The 18,107-nt window shown below is 35.1% G+C and overlaps 1 protein-coding gene across 1 annotated transcript; it reads right to left on the minus strand.

The window, feature by feature from the left end:
* Positions 1-904: 904 nt before the first annotated feature.
* LOC125647218 (uncharacterized) lies at positions 905-7,619 on the minus strand. The gene is made up of 2 exons (XM_056141922.1): positions 7,476-7,619; positions 905-1,873 (listed from the first exon to the last, which is right to left on the minus strand). The coding sequence occupies exons 1-2, from the start codon at positions 7,617-7,619 to the stop codon at positions 905-907; spliced, it is 1,113 nt and encodes a 370-aa protein (XP_055997897.1).
* Positions 7,620-18,107: the final 10,488 nt, after the last annotated feature.

An 18,107-nucleotide genomic window follows, 5' to 3' on the forward strand; every position in this document is an offset into this window, starting at 1 on the left:
AATATTATTTTAAAATAATAAATACCAGAAATGTTTCATGTATATGTTTCTCGACTGATCCGAATGAGAGCTTTAAAACATTAAAACCTACTGTCCAAGTTGGACTGTAATGCCCTCCCCCTCGTACGGAGCGCAATGGGGATGGGACAGGAATCAGAGTAATGATGTGCAAGTTTTCTTTGTCAGTTATGCATTGTAAATTCAAGTGAAAAAGAAAATTATATCTGATCTAGAGACCTTTTTTCCAATTGCGTGCCTCGGATCCAAAGGTCAAGCAACTGGACTCCAGTTGCTTGACCTTAGGATCCGAGGCACGTAGTGGTCTTTCTCATCCCATGTGTGTGAATTTCGGTGATTTCAAGTGAAAAGGGATATTAAAGTTCCTGCAACCATTTTCCTAAATATACATGTACCAATTTCTAGTTTCCCAGAATTGATATCTGTGTGTGAAGCATGGTGACTCCCAGTGATAAGAAAATGACCGAAACCTATTCTCCTATATCGGAATCCCAATCTCGTGATCTTAGACCTCTTGAACCCGAAATCACAAAGACTTGCCCTCATTCTACGACTAGTCAGTGTGTGAAATTGTGCTACTCCAGATGAAATGATAAAACTTTAAGTCCAAAATCAGTATAGGATCACTTGCATGCTGCGTATGAAGTATGATGATTCGAGGTATTTGGTAAACACGGGTGTGGCAAACAATTCGTCTACAGATGGTCAACCTAATACTAATATATTCCCACCCACAATGTCATGGGAGCACAATGAGAGAACCATTCAAATTAAAAAATAAAGATAGACAAGATTCAAGGATTAACGTTCTTGGAGTCTTTATACTGTGTGGGATATAAAAATACATCATTCAACAAAAGTGTCCAGATATAATGCAAGCATTTACTCATTCTGTCACTTTAATCAAACATAAATATCCTAGATAAAACCATTGGTTGCCATAATTTACTTTTGGAATATATATCTGAAGACCAATATTTGGTCTAATGACCTTCTGACCTTCATCACTGTACATAGCATATAACACTTGTTGGTCGGTATTCATCAAATTCTGACGCAGAAAATATAAAACAGCTCTTTGGTACAACTTCTCAAACTCTATTCCTACTTTGCCGCTACAGATAAACAACCCCCCACCGACCCACACCACATTTTGACGAAATATTCTATAAGGATCCATTGTCATGCTGGAATTAAATACGCGATTAAAGGCTACGCTATTAGGATTGAAGTTTGGTGGAAGCTCTAGTTTAAAGTTTTTCCGAGTTCCTACAATATCTCTGAAGTATCCGACGTCCAACCAGGCGAAAAATGAAGTGTTGAATATATTTCTCTGTGCTGAATCTGCCACAGCCACGTATTTGGAATGCTGCGCCGCGGAATATTCTGCATTGACTGTGTTAGGATGATGAGCTGGATATCCTGGTTGTCTGTAAACGCTTTGGATCTGATTCAAAATTCGAAAAGGCCAAAATTTTCTTTTCGAAACCAAGAAGATTTTTGTTTGATTGGTTAAATTCCCTTTGGCTCTCAAACTGAACATTAAATCCCTGAATTCTGTTGAGTCTGTATAAACAACAATGGGATTTATAAGATACTGAAATGTGGAAGCCCACGATAGATATGTGCTTTTGGTGAAGGTTTGTTTCTCGCCCTTTTTGAAACTTCCGAGATCCCAGTAAGCCGTTACCACAGTAAGATCACGTGATGTTTGTGGTCTTCTTTCATTTGTTTCACTTTCTGCAGATAATGTGTCATCGTACAGAAGAGTGGTGATATTCCCCGTTGATGTTATATCGGCCGTGGAAATCAATAAATATTTTACGGTATCTTGCGATGTTGAATAGTTGTATACCTGAAACAAAAAATCGAAAACATAAACGGCAAATTGAAGAAGGTATGCATATGGAATATGATTTCTCCAGGAATTGAATGTAGCGAAAAATATGCAATTTATTTGCCATCTCTGGGTTTTCATTCTACAAAACATATCACATAAAATGCAAAACAAGATGGGTTTGTGAAACACAAATGTCCCCGATAATGACCAATTCCAAATATGGCCAATGTCACAAGGACAAATATCTTGGTGCCAGTAAAAATATTTTGTCACAAGAAATGTTCATGTGCAATATGAAAGCTCTTATTTAAATTTACCATTTACAAGTTACGACCAATGTCAATTTTTTAAATGTAGGTCAAACTCCAAGGTCAAGGTCACAGGGTCAAAGGGTCAAACATATTGGTACCCACGGAAAGGTCTTGTCACAAGAAATACTCATGTGAAATATCAAAGCTCTAGCATTTACTGTTCAAAGGTTATTAGCAAGGTTAAAGTTTCAAACAGAATGACAGACAGGACAAAAACAATACCCCCCCCCCCCCCGATCTTCGATCTCAGGGGCATAAAAACCATTACATTCATTAATTTTTCATTTTTCTGTAAAATGTAATCCCAAGATGAAAGCTTACTTGAATTTGTAAATACATGTATGCTACAATTAATTAATATATATCTTTCAGATAATCTCTTTTTACATGTAGGTCACCAAGTCATTCTGATGACCTATTACAATTGATCTGTGTCCGTTGTCGTACTTTAAAAATTGAACATTTCTAATTTCTTGATAACTACTTTTGGTATGAAGAATCTTTGGGACATGGGGACATAAATTGTAAATATCAGGACTCCTGCACTACTGAGGTCATAGAGGTGGGGGCATAATCTACCTAAAATTGACCAATTCTCAAAAATCTTCTCTGCAACCACACATCTGTAAGGAAAACTAAAGAGATATTTAAAAGTAACATGTAGTCCTATCCCAGGGGTAGGGGTTTTGGTTCCAAGATCGGTTGAAAATACATTGTACTGATCATTGACTTCGATATTGAAAGACTTCTTTAACTTTGCTATTTAAAAATTAAATGTATATTTAGGAATAGCAGAACGGAATGTACTAAAATTGTAAATTTCGACTCAAGTGGGCTGAGGATGGGGGTGGGGGTGTCCAAAATAGTCATATAGTGTTAATATAAGAGGTATTATGTAAAAATCTTTCATCAATATGGGCACTTTCGTTGGGCATTTGTGTTTTTCAAACAACATTTGATTTTATACATGTACTTCTGCTGCTCAATACTACCGGTAGATACAGAACAGAAAAATTATTCTAGATTTCATAGTCCTTTGGGCTAACGATATTTATGACTAATACATGTACTCTGGTGATCGATAAGGCATGTGCATCTCTTGTATTTTAATCCATAATTATATGATCATCACAGAAAGTTCGCGGAAAAAAAACAACATACGAATAAATCCAAACATTATATATCCGTTCGTTGAAAGGAAAGATGATTGTGTCTTCAGCATGAAGCTCAAAAGTATTAGCAATCACAAGAAAAAAATTCAGATGAATTGTAAATATTGAGATATGGCGAGTTGAATAGGCGACTACTTTTTAACATAATGAAATCCCCGTATCATGTGTGTTGCTCTCCACCTTAAACAAATGTTGAATCCTTATATGTCAGCAATGACAACATCAAATTCTGCCAAAAACTGCTGGCATTTTTTATTCTATAATGATTTAATTCAAACAGAATTTTATTATGTATTTATGTATAACGTAATAGGATTAGGGAGAAGGCAGAGGCCATATAAGCCGACTCCATAAAGGTGCATGGAATGTCCACAGAATGATAAACGTGAGAATTTATGTACAACGTATTTATGATAATAACTCAATATGGATGAAGTGAAAAGGTAATACATGTATGTCACTGAAGATACATTATTTGTCGAAATGCGCATCTGGTGCATCAAAATTGACACCGTATAAGTTTTCAGGGCCGTAAATTACATGGAGGCGGAGGAGGCAGCTGCCTCCTCCAACTTTTGAGCCAAAAAAAAATTTAAAATTTAAAGTTCATTAGAATTTATGTTGTTTCCAATAACTGAGAACATGATACCTCCCTTAAAAAGCATTCCAAATCTTTCTTTTAGAATGAGTTAGTCAAGTAACATCTTAGAAGGCCCTAGAATCAAGGATTTTGCACGAAACGTGTTCAGTGTGCACAAAATGTGCTCAGCGTCTGGGGGCCTTGGCCTGCGCCTAATTTCCTGCCTCCTCCAAATTGAAGGTTAATTTACGGCCCTGAGTTTTACATGTATATCATACAAAGTGCAATAATGATAATTATATAGGGTATGGATACTTCATATGCATAATAAACTAACAAAACAGAGAAATGGGGAGAAAATATAAGGGGGTGCTTAATGGGAAGTAAGAAAGACAAACAAAAGAAAAGAACCGAAAAATAACAAATGGTGATTTCAAATGATATAAGAATTTAACCAGAAATGAAGTAGTGGGGTGCTGGTCTGACAAGTTCTCGATCGCGTCATCCTCATAATATAACAGGAGACAAGTTTGCTGGACACTTTCCACTTGTCAAATACGTGATGGATCCCATTTAGAATCCTTTGAAAATCATTATGATGGATTATATTGGGCGTCTTAAAATAAACAGATTGTCCCACTTGGATCGGGTGAATACTCCTGTCTGATATATTCAGTAATGTGATATTAGCATACTTTGTTCATTCAATATTTCTACTAGTGTTCCTTGACACTATCTCTGATTGGACGTTAAAAAAATATACAATCAATTTCTAATATCAGCTAGACATTGATAGTTGTACATAGTTGTCAGTGATAAAAAACCTGTTCTATCAAACTACAGAAAAATTGCATTTATAAACTGTGAAGCTTAGTTATCATTTTCAAAACACCAACACCATAGTAAACAAGTACACCTAGTTTCATGATCTAAACCTTATTTTTTCCCTCTGACCCTGACCTTTCAAATTGAGCATTAAGAGGTGTCTTTTCACAATGAAAACATATGTACCAGGTTTGATTATCCTAGCTTTATTAGTATTCTTTCATCCTTTCCACAAGGTGTTGATTGATGAACACACACACACACACACACACACACACACACACACACACACACACACACAGAGAGAGAGAGAGAGAGAGAGAGAGAGAGAGAAAACAGAGATACATGCATATTACAACGTACCATATATAATACAACCTATCTGTGATACTTGTAGCTGAATGTGTATAAGTTTTATTTCTTATCATTTAATATTATGTTTTTAAAATAAAAAAAAAAAATAAAATGAACAAAAAATTTTTTAAAAAAATTAAAAAAAACAAACAGATAGTGAGTTTTATTTAACGTTTTTGAAACGGCGCGTAGGAATACATGAACGTAACAATGAAAACAACAACAAAACTGGAGAACAAGCGGTTACTGAATGTATGCTGCATTGTGTAGGAGGACACATTGAACACTCATATCACGCAGTTCAATTACATTAATATATCCCCAAGATCAAAAGTCGCCGCTTGCTCCATCTTGTTATCAAACCCGTAATGCAGATGTTCTATACCGGAAACTTGTGTATATCTGTCTATTTCTTCTACCAGTCAGTGTCCTACGTCATCAAGTTGACTATTCTGCCACGTCACCACTACAGGTATGTGTGTTGTTTCTTTCAATTACTTTTGTATTTTATTCATATCTTTGGTTGTGTTTATTTCTTGTTGTGTTGGTTTATTTTTTTTGTTGGTTTTTTTTGTTGGTAGCAATGAAAAAACCAAACAGATACATTTCGTTTACAATGCTTGTGTGGAGATTCCCGTTTTATAATTAGCGCCAAAATTAGAACGGGGAAAACGCATTCTAGAGAAAAGTAGTCCCGTGTAGTGCAGAACTCCGTATGAAACTTTTTTTTTTACTAAAAAATCAAACTAATTTTTCACCCAATCAACATCGTTGTTAAGTCATCACTTTAAAAGTTATTAAATGATATAGAATTGAAATTAAATAGATAATTAGATGGAGTACGTAGCCCTTTACCAATATTGTAAATTTCGTGATCCCAAGGGTAAGCGATTTGGTTCCTGGGTGGGGCCAAAATTACAGTAATTATTTTCTTTATTAAAAGACTTATTCAAGTTTGTTGATACATTGTACGGTACAAAAGCTAACCGCATTATTAGGAAAGCAGAAAGGGTGTACCAAAATTGTAAATTTCGCAACCCCAGAGTTTTGACTCTAGGACAGCTTCAAATTACTGATATCTTGTAATAATGGTACATATACATGTGTAACATGTATAATTATCATGTAATGTATTTCATGAGTATAGACACTTTTGGGGTCATTTAAGTTTGAAGAACACATCTTGTTTTATACTGTTGCTGAATATTAGAATTTAGCTAAGATATGCAGAAAATGATTTTTTTTAAAGAGATTCCATAGCCCTTGAGTAACATGATACTTTTAACTGATTGATACTTAGGTGAACAATAAGGCTTGTGGGCCTCTGGGTTTTTTTTTTTTCAGTGGTTTCTGAAAATGCCTTTAAATGAATTTCCGGGATTTTATATGTAAAACAAAACCTTCTGCAGAAGATATTCTGCTTAATGTTCTTCATATTTACACGTTGAAACCTTTAGATCTGTTAAAATTTATTAAATGTGATAAGCATCATTTAAGTCAAATGGCTGTGTGTCAAGAAGAGAAAGTTTCATTTGTCAATGGCGAGGTTTTCAGGTTTGCTTATCCTGTGTTCAGTGCGTGCCCTCTCTTACTTTGGAGGTTTATCAGTGCCTTGTTAGACGTTAGCAATAGTGCATAGTTGTAAGTTAACATTCACTTAGAAGTATGTGGTTTTTGATCGTATTCATTGATTGATTGTATCTTGTTTAACGTCCCTCTCTAGTATTTTTAATTCATATCGAGACGTCATCAATACCGGCGAAGGGCTTCAAATTTAGTCCTATGCTCGGCGCTTAAGGCCATTGAACAGTGAAGGTTCTTTAGCGTGCCACACCTACTGTGACATGGGACATTCATTTATAATGTCATCTCCGAGGACCCGTGACACTCACACCTGATGTCGAGGGTTTGACGCAGGGCAAATGCTCCACCTCTAGACCACATGAATGTAATTGAAAAGTTTCTGGAAGAGTAAAACAGCATGCAACATTTATACCTGTAGTTTATTCATTCAGAAGTGATGGGTTCGTCTATTCGAATTAGATAAATATTATTTTTTAGAAGATTTTAAACAAAAGTACGTCACAAGGGTACATATAATTAACAGTTGTGTTAAAGGTTTCTTACAATATCACACGTTGAGAGGTGGATCAAACAAACTTGGATAGTCTGTCATTAGCTTATTTAATGTATAATACTCAGAAGTAATCAACTCCATGTGTATAAACTTGCAGTTGATTGGTAGTTTTCTTTATTTATTAATTATCATTGTTATTATTATTTTTTTTTTTAAATTGTATGATGTTATAAGATCGGGCTCGGGATCAATATACATGTATCAGCTGCATTCGGCAAACATCGGCAGATTTCGGTACCTTACATCTATGAAGGAATCGGCCAAGGTGATTCAAGTGGTACCAGCTGGCCAGTAGCCACATGCACATGTATTCTGTCTCCTCTTGAGAAACGTTTAATATCGTGTATCCCTGTATTGTCCAGTTACTTCCTAGACGACACATTGTTGTTGTGTTATGTTATGGCGATCTATGAGATTGATCACTTTTCGTAATTGTTCATCCTTTTCCCCCCTTTTTCATACTATAACATCACATATGTTCGGGAATAAGGAAGACCCAGGTGTGACGTTCACACAATTTCTGTAATATACAGAGACTGCTCCTTTAATCACTCGGAGTTCTGACGTAAAGAATTTTAAAAGAGAAAATACATTATATATATGATTCACTTATACATGTACATTTGCACTTGCGCCTGAACTCCCTGAAGATTCTCTATGCGACTCCATAGGTCTGATCGTCTGACCTAAGACCGTGGAACTGACCATTTCGGTAGACTTTTTCATTCTCACTATAGGTACTCACTTAAAGCGTTTGTCTACTGAATGCCCAGGAGAAAAGAAAACTATTTTGAAAATATATTGCATTTCCTGTATATTACATGTATACATGTATGACACATTTACCTTCGACTTGAAAAATCCATATACATTATAACTATGTACTCTGTCTCCTACAAGTTCTCGAGTAAGGAAAGATTTATAAAAGTGGCATATATTTTCTCTATATTTACCTATTCATTTCTGTCCTGTGATTTGAACCCCTGACCCTGGTCAATTTCAGTGTACACTGTTTAATCTGAACAAGGCAACCAATAGTGTATTTCCTTCCGGGACATTTATTGTACCTACATTGTATTTACCAGATATACTCATTCACATCTACTTTCACAGAGGACCGAGTTCATTGAAGTGAAACCATTTTAATGCATGCGTTTTATAAATCTTGAAACATGCAAATTGTATTGCTAGATATATAATTGGAGAGAGAGAGAGAGAGAGAGAGAGAGAGAGAGAGAGAGAGAGAGAGACAGACAGACAGACAGACAGACAGACAGACAGAGATAGACAGAGAGAGAGACTAACGAATATGAAATTTGTTTATTGATTGAATATTGCTTAACACCCCTCTTGAAGACATTTCACTAATATGGAGACATTTCATGCATTTGTAAAGATTATATGCAATAGCACATTTTCGAGTTACTGCCGGAACGCGTGTTTATTCTAGATTTTATATAACGTGATCACGTGATTTCAAGATTTGGTTAGCCTTCGATACTTCCGGTAAAAGCATCTGTTGGGAAGAAACGAAGGGATCAAAAGCAAGATCCTAATGCTCAGGGTGAGGACTCATGGAAGATGGGAAAGTATGGTTATACGAAAAACATTATATTCTATCCCTTTCTGGCACAGACAAAAGATCCGAAAAGCGTGATTAAAGTTGATGAAACAAAAAGATTACGACCCCTCGAAACATCATAGACTTATACTAGGCCTAGTTATAGACTGTACTCCAAACACTTCATAGATTGAAAGCCTACAAAAGAAAACCCCTATCTGACTGTTTGCCTACAACAACTATAAACAGCCTTTGAAGTTGAAAAGTACGAGTTCTTTCGACAAGCGGGACGTCAAGCCATCCATCTCGCAGTCACAGTAGCATGAACTGGTTTGTAATTTATATTTTACAAAGTAATACAATGACTGTTCACTATTCATTCTCATACATATATACATTCTGAAAATGTTTATAAAGTTTGTTAAACAAATTATAAATAATTACATTAAACATAGTGGAACACTGAAAAACTCTTAAATACGTTTAGTGTTGGTGGTGCTAGGAAAGGGGGGGGGGATCTCAATTTTATATGCGAGGAAATAGATACTATATTTGGGTAGCAACCTAATGGAGTGTAATATAACTGCTTTCATTTAAAGCTTTTATTTAACCTATATGCTTCAGTAATGTTTCGTTTGGTAGGCCTATAAAAATGTTTTCGAAATCAGACCCCCCCCCTTTTTTTCCCAAGCGAAGTAGAGACAAATGCGGTGCCGAGGTGCCGCCCCCTTGGTTGCACATTAAAAACACTGGTATTGTGTTTAAAAATATTCAGTTCAGCTACAAAATTTATTTTCATTATTGAATATTCTTTTTCCAGATATCGGAAACTTTGTTTTAGTGATGATAATGATTCCACTAATCGCAATTATATTGGTTTCTCGTCACCACGAAAAATAAAAAAAACAGTTGAAATGGAAGTACAGACAGATATAAGAATGGAAGAAATGACAGAGCTCCTGGACTTGAAATCGAAATCCTAGAACCCTGAGTCGCATGTACATCCAGTGACGGGAACGTGAAACAGCATACTGAAGTGTCATTGAATATTTGCACGTTCCATTATTGCAACAATAGATTCGAGATCGCTACAAACGATTAGAGAATATTCATGAAAATGTGGGAGCCTTTTTTATAAAGTGTATTATAATTTAATGATAGAATGTTGTCATTTATGTTCTATTGAATGGTAATGTACTGGAAAAGTGAGCTGTTTTAAGTTTCAAATGCACACTAGTGCTACTGTAATTTCAAATAAAGTATATTATCTGTCTTCTAATTTGTTATGAATATTTCTTAGATTAATTATATTTACCCCATTGGAATACTTTAATATCAGTTGCTTGGATATTATTACCAATCCATGATCAATTCGTAACATAAAAATGACAGTGGTGATGTTCAAATGTTCATGATAATAAAACATAGCCACCAATCAGAGTACAAAAATGCTAGCTTTGAAATATCAAGACAATTTGCAAAATGATCAACAACAGAACACTACAAAAACAAAAGGAACTAAACAGCTGTTGGAAAATGAGAAATTACGAGAAACAAAAGACAAAAACATGAAAATTCAAATATATGTTGATGATTGGATGACATGATACCACAATGGGAATGATATCTGACATGGTGCGATACTTTTACTTTCTAATTTTGCTTAGCAGTAATATAATCTATTTCTAATATATGACAAAATTGGCACCAAATTTGAAACAACACAAAAACAGGTACAACCTCGGACACAATTTGTCCGAACTAGTGCACCAGCACCCATACATTGTAAGGATTTGACATCTGCCTCGTTACTGGAATGCAGTCTGATTTAATGGCAACTGTTCTGAGCATTTATGACATTTGTATACTTTCAATATGGTTTGAAGTGAATAATCTGAACCCATTTTCGTTCTTGTTAGACTGTACACAGAATCCTGTGTGTAAGTCATAAAATACCGCAAGTTTGAATGTCTGGCTGAGAATATTGCGACACTTGTTCCATGTGATGAAATTACTATAATTAGTCCCGTTTTCTTCGATGTTAAATCAGTGACGGATTTAGGATTTTCGATGGGGGTGGGGGTGGGGGGTTAAAGTAAAGTATTAGCCAAAATACTCAGCCATTTTGAGTGAGAAATCTGAGTTTTTACTTGCATTATTTTTGAATTACTGGCGAAAGGAGGGAGGACTATTGGACCCACCCCCCTTCCCACTCTAAATCTGTCACTGCATCAAAAGTTCTTCTGGTACTTACTGGGCAATTGGTTCAATATTACTGGATCGAATCACATTTTACCAGACCGAAATTCTATAGACAAATTAAAACACTCTGTTTAATATAATTTTATTCACGACAATGTTCAAGTGGTATTACCTCTCTAACTTCAGTTCCACTGCAATCTCGCACGACTGTGTACTAACTAAATTAATTTTTCTACAAAAGAAACACGACCCCTCGATCCGAAAAAAGAAAAAAAAAGAACTTAAGATCTGTCACTTTCCATAAAAAAATCGATTAAAAAAGTTCTCTCCATCACTTTGAAACTTGACGGCAGGGTCTATAAGCCCGTGAACTGATACAATCGGAAGTTCCGTGAACTCAAACACACACAAATTGCATACGTCATACAATTTACTTTCGTTTTTACTAAAGGCCTAGTATTAACTCGTACCCGAGATGCATATTAAAAATCTTTTGTAAGTGGAGGTACAGAATCAACACTAATAAGGATTTGATTGAGTTCACAGGGTTCTAATTAGGATGTGAAACTTGACGTTTTAAAACCGGAAATGCCTAGGGCTAACCAAATCTGAGGGCGCGTGTAAAATTCGGGTAAAAACGGTGTTCCGGCAGTAACTCGAAAATGTGCTATTATTTCAATATTTCATTTTTATACACATATACCTCGTAAGATACAGTTACAGCAATACTGCAGAATCAAGACAAATATATTTTTGCACATATATTCTAAATAATTTATGGACATTTAAAAGTCAAACTTGTGTTTAATGTGATCGATCTGCCCACATTGTGAACAGAATTTACTGACATATCCTGTTCCATTTATTTATGGTTGAAAAGGTATAATAAAATTTTAATTTAGCAAAATGTTTGTCAGATATGCTGATTATGTTTTATGATTATGCATTATAAATATTGGATAATCAATCTTTTGACCAACTGTGTTCCAGGTACGGTTTCAAAAAGTTTAATTTTGATTTCCTACCATAATGATTTGATTTTTGAAATGGAAATGTGGTTTATAAATTCAATATTTTTATAATTAACCTCTAACTTCTTTGCGATTTTAATAATTAAGAATTCACCAAAATTATGACAGAAATTATGACAGAAGTTACAACTATATTTTCTAAAAAGTGTTATCTTTTGAGATCGCCATGAGTGTACTTATCAACATTTGTTTGTTAATCATATACTAGATATATCCCAAGTACTTTAATGGATTTCTTTGTCATTTTTATGTCTCTCATTTCATCGAAGGTATTTTTAGCGGTCAAACAGTATTATACTATTTGACCGCTGAAAATACCTTCGATGAAATGAGAGAATTATAACTTCCATTTCGACTATGTTTACTTTGGTTTCTGATGTTTCACTGAATGTTGTCATAATTGTAACAGCTGCTTCTAATGATTCCATATTTTTGTGGCAATGTGCATTCATCAGTATACTGTACACATTTTATTTCACCAATATTTTCTCTTTTAAAGCTATGAATATTATTCGAAACATTTATTTTTATTACTGATATTCCATTATACGAATACAAAAAAAAAAAAAAAAAAAAAAAAGAAAAAAAGCACAGCAATTACATTTTTTGTTATTCAGTCTATTTCATTATTATTTTTTCTTATCATATGAAACTATGTGTCGGAGCTACATGAATGTACCCCCGCTGGCAACAAAGTCTAAACTTATGACTTTATATTTCTGTTTAACGAAGTGATGATAAATGTGGTTTAAAGTATAACATCTTCCTGGTATGTTCGGTGACTTTTACAAGTTGTACATGTCTGAGGCTCTTGATTATACGCTTGCATGTAAAAAAAAAAAAAAAAAAAAAAAAAAAAACCAAAAAAAAAACAAAAAAAAACCAACTTTGTATTTCTTGAAAATTATGCGACCAGAGGCAAATAAAATCTAGACCTACGTGTCCCCGTGATATATCTAAAATGTATATGCCACATTTTAATTCAGTATTTCCATAGAAACTCTGAATGTGTAACATTTCAAAACCTCAAGGACCACTCTGCCAAAACTTATCCAATCGACCCATATTAGTACTTGACCTATGTATTCTCATAATATCCATCAAATTTCAATTTAAAAAGTCCGTGTATGATTGAAATAATAAGTTGAAACTGTGAATTGTTTCAAGGTTTCAAGAGGCATAACTGCCAAAATTACTAAACCGGAACAATATAATAGTAAGTTGGTCTGCGTATTCTCATTATAGGAATCAAATTTCAATTCAAAATGACGTTGTATGACTGAAATAAAGAGCGGAAATTGAACTGTTTGAAAGTTTCTAATTCCGTGGAGCACAACTTATCAAAATCATTCAACTACCAAAGAACTTGACCTTAATATTCTCATGATGTATCTATATACCAAATTTCAATTGAATAGACACATCTGTAGTGCAGATAATGAACGGAAGCTGAATTATGACGGGAAAGGATAACGCTATTTGTCACACCATTTCAAGGTTGGTTCATCAAAAGGGCTTTCATATAAAAGTTTCATTCATTTTATGAAATGTGTTCCGAAATGAAATTTCTCCAATGTTTGAAGAGGAAGAATAAAAAGCCTTTTGAAAATCAGTAAATAAAGACTTTTTCGTAAGTAACATATTAACCAGACGTTTAATCCCATGTATCTTTCTTTAATATACACGCATCTTTGATTTTTGTTAATCAATTTATCAATTACAATAATAATTCTTTATTGCGAAAGACATACATCTTATAGCATTATAACAAAATTGAACATGGATAATAATTACAAAGCTGAAAATAAACGGCCAATTCTTACAAAGACATCTAGCAGATGTAAATACACTAGTATAATGATAGTAAAAAAGGAGATTGACGATCCAAATTACATATTATAGACTGTTCTTAGTTCAAGAGCTTTACAAATAAATTTTCCTAAGTTACAAAGTTCTTTAACATTGTTTGCAATTAATAGTTGTATAAATTTGAACATGGAGGGTTTACTCCAGTAATACTTTTTCACTAATTTAGCTCTAATCTGACAATATACAGGACAGACTAACAAAAAGTGGTATTCATCCTCAATTTCAGTGATACATGTTTTACAAAACCTTTTTTCAAGTGGTACATTTTTAGCTCACCTGAGCTGAAAGCTCAAGTGAGCTTTTCTGATCACCCGTATTCCGGCGTCCGTCCGTCCGTCTGTCCGTCCGTCTGTCTGTCCGTCCGTTTGTCCGTCTGTAAACTTTTCACATTTTCTACTTCTTCTCAACAACCACTGGGCCAATTTCAACCAAGGTTGGCACAAAACATCCTTAGGTAAAGGGAATTCTAAATTGTTAAAATAAAGGGCCAGGCCACCTTCCAAGGGGAGATAATCAAGAAAAGGTAAAAATAGGGTAGGGTCATTAAAATATCTTCTTCTCAAGAACCACTGGGCCAGAAAAAATGAAATATATATGAAAGCTTCCTTATATAATGCAGATTCTAAATTGTTAAAATCATGGCCCTAGGGGTCGGATGGGGCCACAATATGGGATCAAAGTTTTACATACAAATATATAGGGAAAATCGTTAAAAATCTTCTTCTCAAGAACCACTGAGCCAGAAAAGCTGAGATTTATATGAAAGCTTCCTGATATAGTACAGATTCTAAATTGTTAAAATCATGGCCCCCGGGGGTCGGATGGGGCCACAATAGGGGATCAAAGTTTTACATACAAATATATAGGGAAAATCTTTAAAAATCTTCTTCTCAAGAACCACTGAGCCAGAAAAGCTGAGATTTATATGAAAGCTTCCTTATATAATGCAGATTCTAAATTGTTAAAATCATGGCCCCCGGGGGTCGGATGGGGCCACAATAGGGGATCAAAGTTTTACATACAAATATATAGGGAAAATCTTTTAAAATCTTCTTCTCAAGAACCACTGAGCCGGAAAAGCTGAGATTTATATGAAAGCTTCCTTATATAATGTAGATTCTAAATTGTTAAAATCATGGCCCCCGGGGGTCGGATGGGGCCACAGTAGGGAATCAATTTTTAAATACAAATATATCGGGAAAATCTTTAAAAATCTTCTTCTCAAGAACCACTGAGTCAGAAAAGCTGAGATTTATATGAAAGCTTCCTGATATAGTACAGATTCTAAATTGTTAAAATCGTGGCCCCCGGGGATCGTATGGGGCCACAATAAGGGGTCAAAGTTTTGTTTTTTGTTATTTTTGTTTGTTTTTTTTTTTTTCGTTTTTTTTGTGTTGTTGTTGATATAGTGCAGATTCAAGTTTGTTAAAATCATGGACTCCGGGGATTGGATGGGGCCTCAAGGGGGGCATCAAAGTTTTACATACAAATTTATTGGAAAAATCTTTTAAAATCTTCTTCTGAAGAACCACTGAGCCAGAAAAGCTGAGGTTTATATGAAAGCTTCCTGATATAGTGCAGATTATAAATTGTTAAGATCATGGTCCCCGGGGGTCGGATGGGGCCACAATAGGGGATCAAAGTTTTACGTACAGATATATAGGAAAAATCTTTAAAAATCTTTTTCCCAAGAAACACTGAGCCAGGAAAGCTGAGATTTATATGAAAGCTTTCTGATATAGTGCAGATTCAGGTTTGTTAATATCATGCCCCCCTGGAGTAGGATGGGGCCACAATAGGGGATCAAAGTTTTACATACAAATATATAGGGAAAATCTTTAAAAATCTTCTTCTCAAGAACCATTGGGCCAAAGAAGTTCACATTTACATGAAAGATTTCTGACATAGTGTAGATTCAAGTTTGCAAAAACCATGGCCTCCAGGGGAAGGTTTGGGGCCATAATAGGAACTACGGTTTTATAGCAAATATATATGGGAAATCTTCTGATATGGACCAAGGTGACTCAGGTGAGCGATGTGGCCCATGGGCCTCTTGTTATTATTAGCTGCAATCGACGTCGTATTGCAAATTACATGTATGAAGGCTATCGTTTAATAGCCATTACATGTACAGATTAGTTATATAGGAACTGAACTGAATGATTCAAATTAATAGGCTAGTAATAATCAAAATTTTGGAAGAACGCCATCTTCATAAGGTTTCGTAATATTAGGAAGAGAAAATGGTTTCACGATAGAGGTGTGTGCATAAAAGTTCACGTCAGCTGCACCATTTGTAAGTGATTAAGAATGACAGAGAACGGAGACAAACAGACACGTAGACGGTCGTCAGACGGGCAAACTCCCAAACCATCATCCAAAATGTTGAAAATGGCGGAAGGGGACAGTGGTGACAGTGATGACGTTGGAACCAAAATCATTGACCAGATGACTGTAATAGCGGACGCTGTGAGTCAGCTCCAGAAGGGTCAGAAAGAACTGCGTTCATCTTTCGATAGTAAGTTTGATAAATTCAAGAATGAGTTCATGGCTAGTATTGATAGTAAATTCAAAGCAATGCGGTCAGATTTTGACCTTGAACTTGGTAAACAGCAAAGCCAGATCGACAGTTTGTCACGGTCAGTTGAGTCTCTTATTCATCGAGTGAAAGAGGTAGAGAAAGTAGGACACAGTTACGCAACTCAACCTGGATCAGCTGTTCACCATTCGAGCACCGTCAAGGATTCGGAGGTAACCATAATAGCTAGTAATATACCTCAGTCAGACGATGAGGACATTCTACAAGTTGCACAGGATCTTGTTGACTGTCTGAGTGATTCGATTAGTGTAGTCGCGGCTGCTAGGCTCAGGAGTCGGATTCAGGGGAAACCAGGGTTAGTGAAAATCAGTTTCGCAACTGTCGAGGAGAAAGTAGAAATACTACGGAAGAAACGCGACTTGAAGGGCAGTCAAGCGTACAAATCTGTTTTCTTAAAGCTGACATGAATTAATAAATATAGTATAATTCTATATGTCCGCCATATTTCTTTGCTAATCCGCCATATTAGTTGGATATTCTATTGTTATATGTATCAGGGTTCGCATGGTATATAAGGGGACGAGTTTTGCTACGCTTCATTTCACATCAGTGTCTTCGATTTACCTGTGCGGGTAGCTTCGACAGGTAACACGTACATCTCCGATACTAATTTATAGGACATCAAGAAGAAATGAAATCACGTTTTGAAACACCATGCAGTGCTCAAAATTACAATAAACATATCGTACAGTAGTAAATCATTCTAAAACCTTTGGATAAATAAATATAGAATGTCTTTTCTTTACGTGAATGTGCGTACATTTGCAATAAATATGTCAAAACTATACAAAAACGCGGAGAAATATTTCATCTATTATCTAGATCTATTGATGAAACGGAATAAGCAAAGGGTATAAAATCTATACCATTCACACTTACTTCAAGCAAAATGCAAATACATAAATGCTACTGTACGTATAAAGAAGACATGGTTATGTACGCTCGACATGAAAAAGCATCGAATGCGGATGACTATTTACCTGGGTCTACTCGTAATATCTGTAAAGGACCGAGGATGTACAAATGTACGTGTACACTTGTCGAAAATACTCAAAGTAGTAGTAAAACTCCCTTTATTAGCATAATCCATGAAACAAAACGATACACTCCATTTGTATTCCAACAGTAAACAACATTGTCCATTGTACAGACTGCGACACACTTAGCCCGTGCCGATCAGCTATCTTCAATCAGGGGAAGTATCAGAGTAGAATAGTTACCCTGTATTGTGCATGAATCCTTATACTGTATGATTTACTTGTCAGAGTATTGCAGATTTATAAATCAGGATATCATTTATGCACATAAATCCTTTGTGCAAAGATAATTTGCATATACAACACTGCATGAGTGTATGGAGAGAGAGAGAGAGAGAGAGAGGGAGAGAGAGAGAGAGAGAGAGAGAGAGAGAGATTCAAACGATGATCTTGTAATAATCGCGCTCTTATTAAGACAAATGATATCGTTAATTCAATATAAGAGAACAGTAACTCAATATTGCTCTCATTAATTGATAATACAGATTTATTTGATTCATTTAAAGCACGCAATAATTAAAAATTAAACATATCTTTAAATAATGTTATTTTCAATTACTTCATTTTATGC

Source organism: Ostrea edulis, chromosome 6, assembly GCF_947568905.1.
Source record: "Ostrea edulis chromosome 6, xbOstEdul1.1, whole genome shotgun sequence".
Classification (NCBI taxonomy): domain Eukaryota; kingdom Metazoa; phylum Mollusca; class Bivalvia; order Ostreida; family Ostreidae; genus Ostrea; species Ostrea edulis.

Coding starts and splice junctions, on each gene's coding strand:
- LOC125647218 (XM_056141922.1), bottom strand. CDS start 7,619: ATGTGTCGTCTAGGAAGTAACTGGACAATACAGGGATACACGATATTA. Junction 1,874..7,475: donor GATTCCTTCATAGATGTAAG/GTACCGAAATCT, acceptor TTTTTGTTTCAG/GTATACAACTATTCAACATC.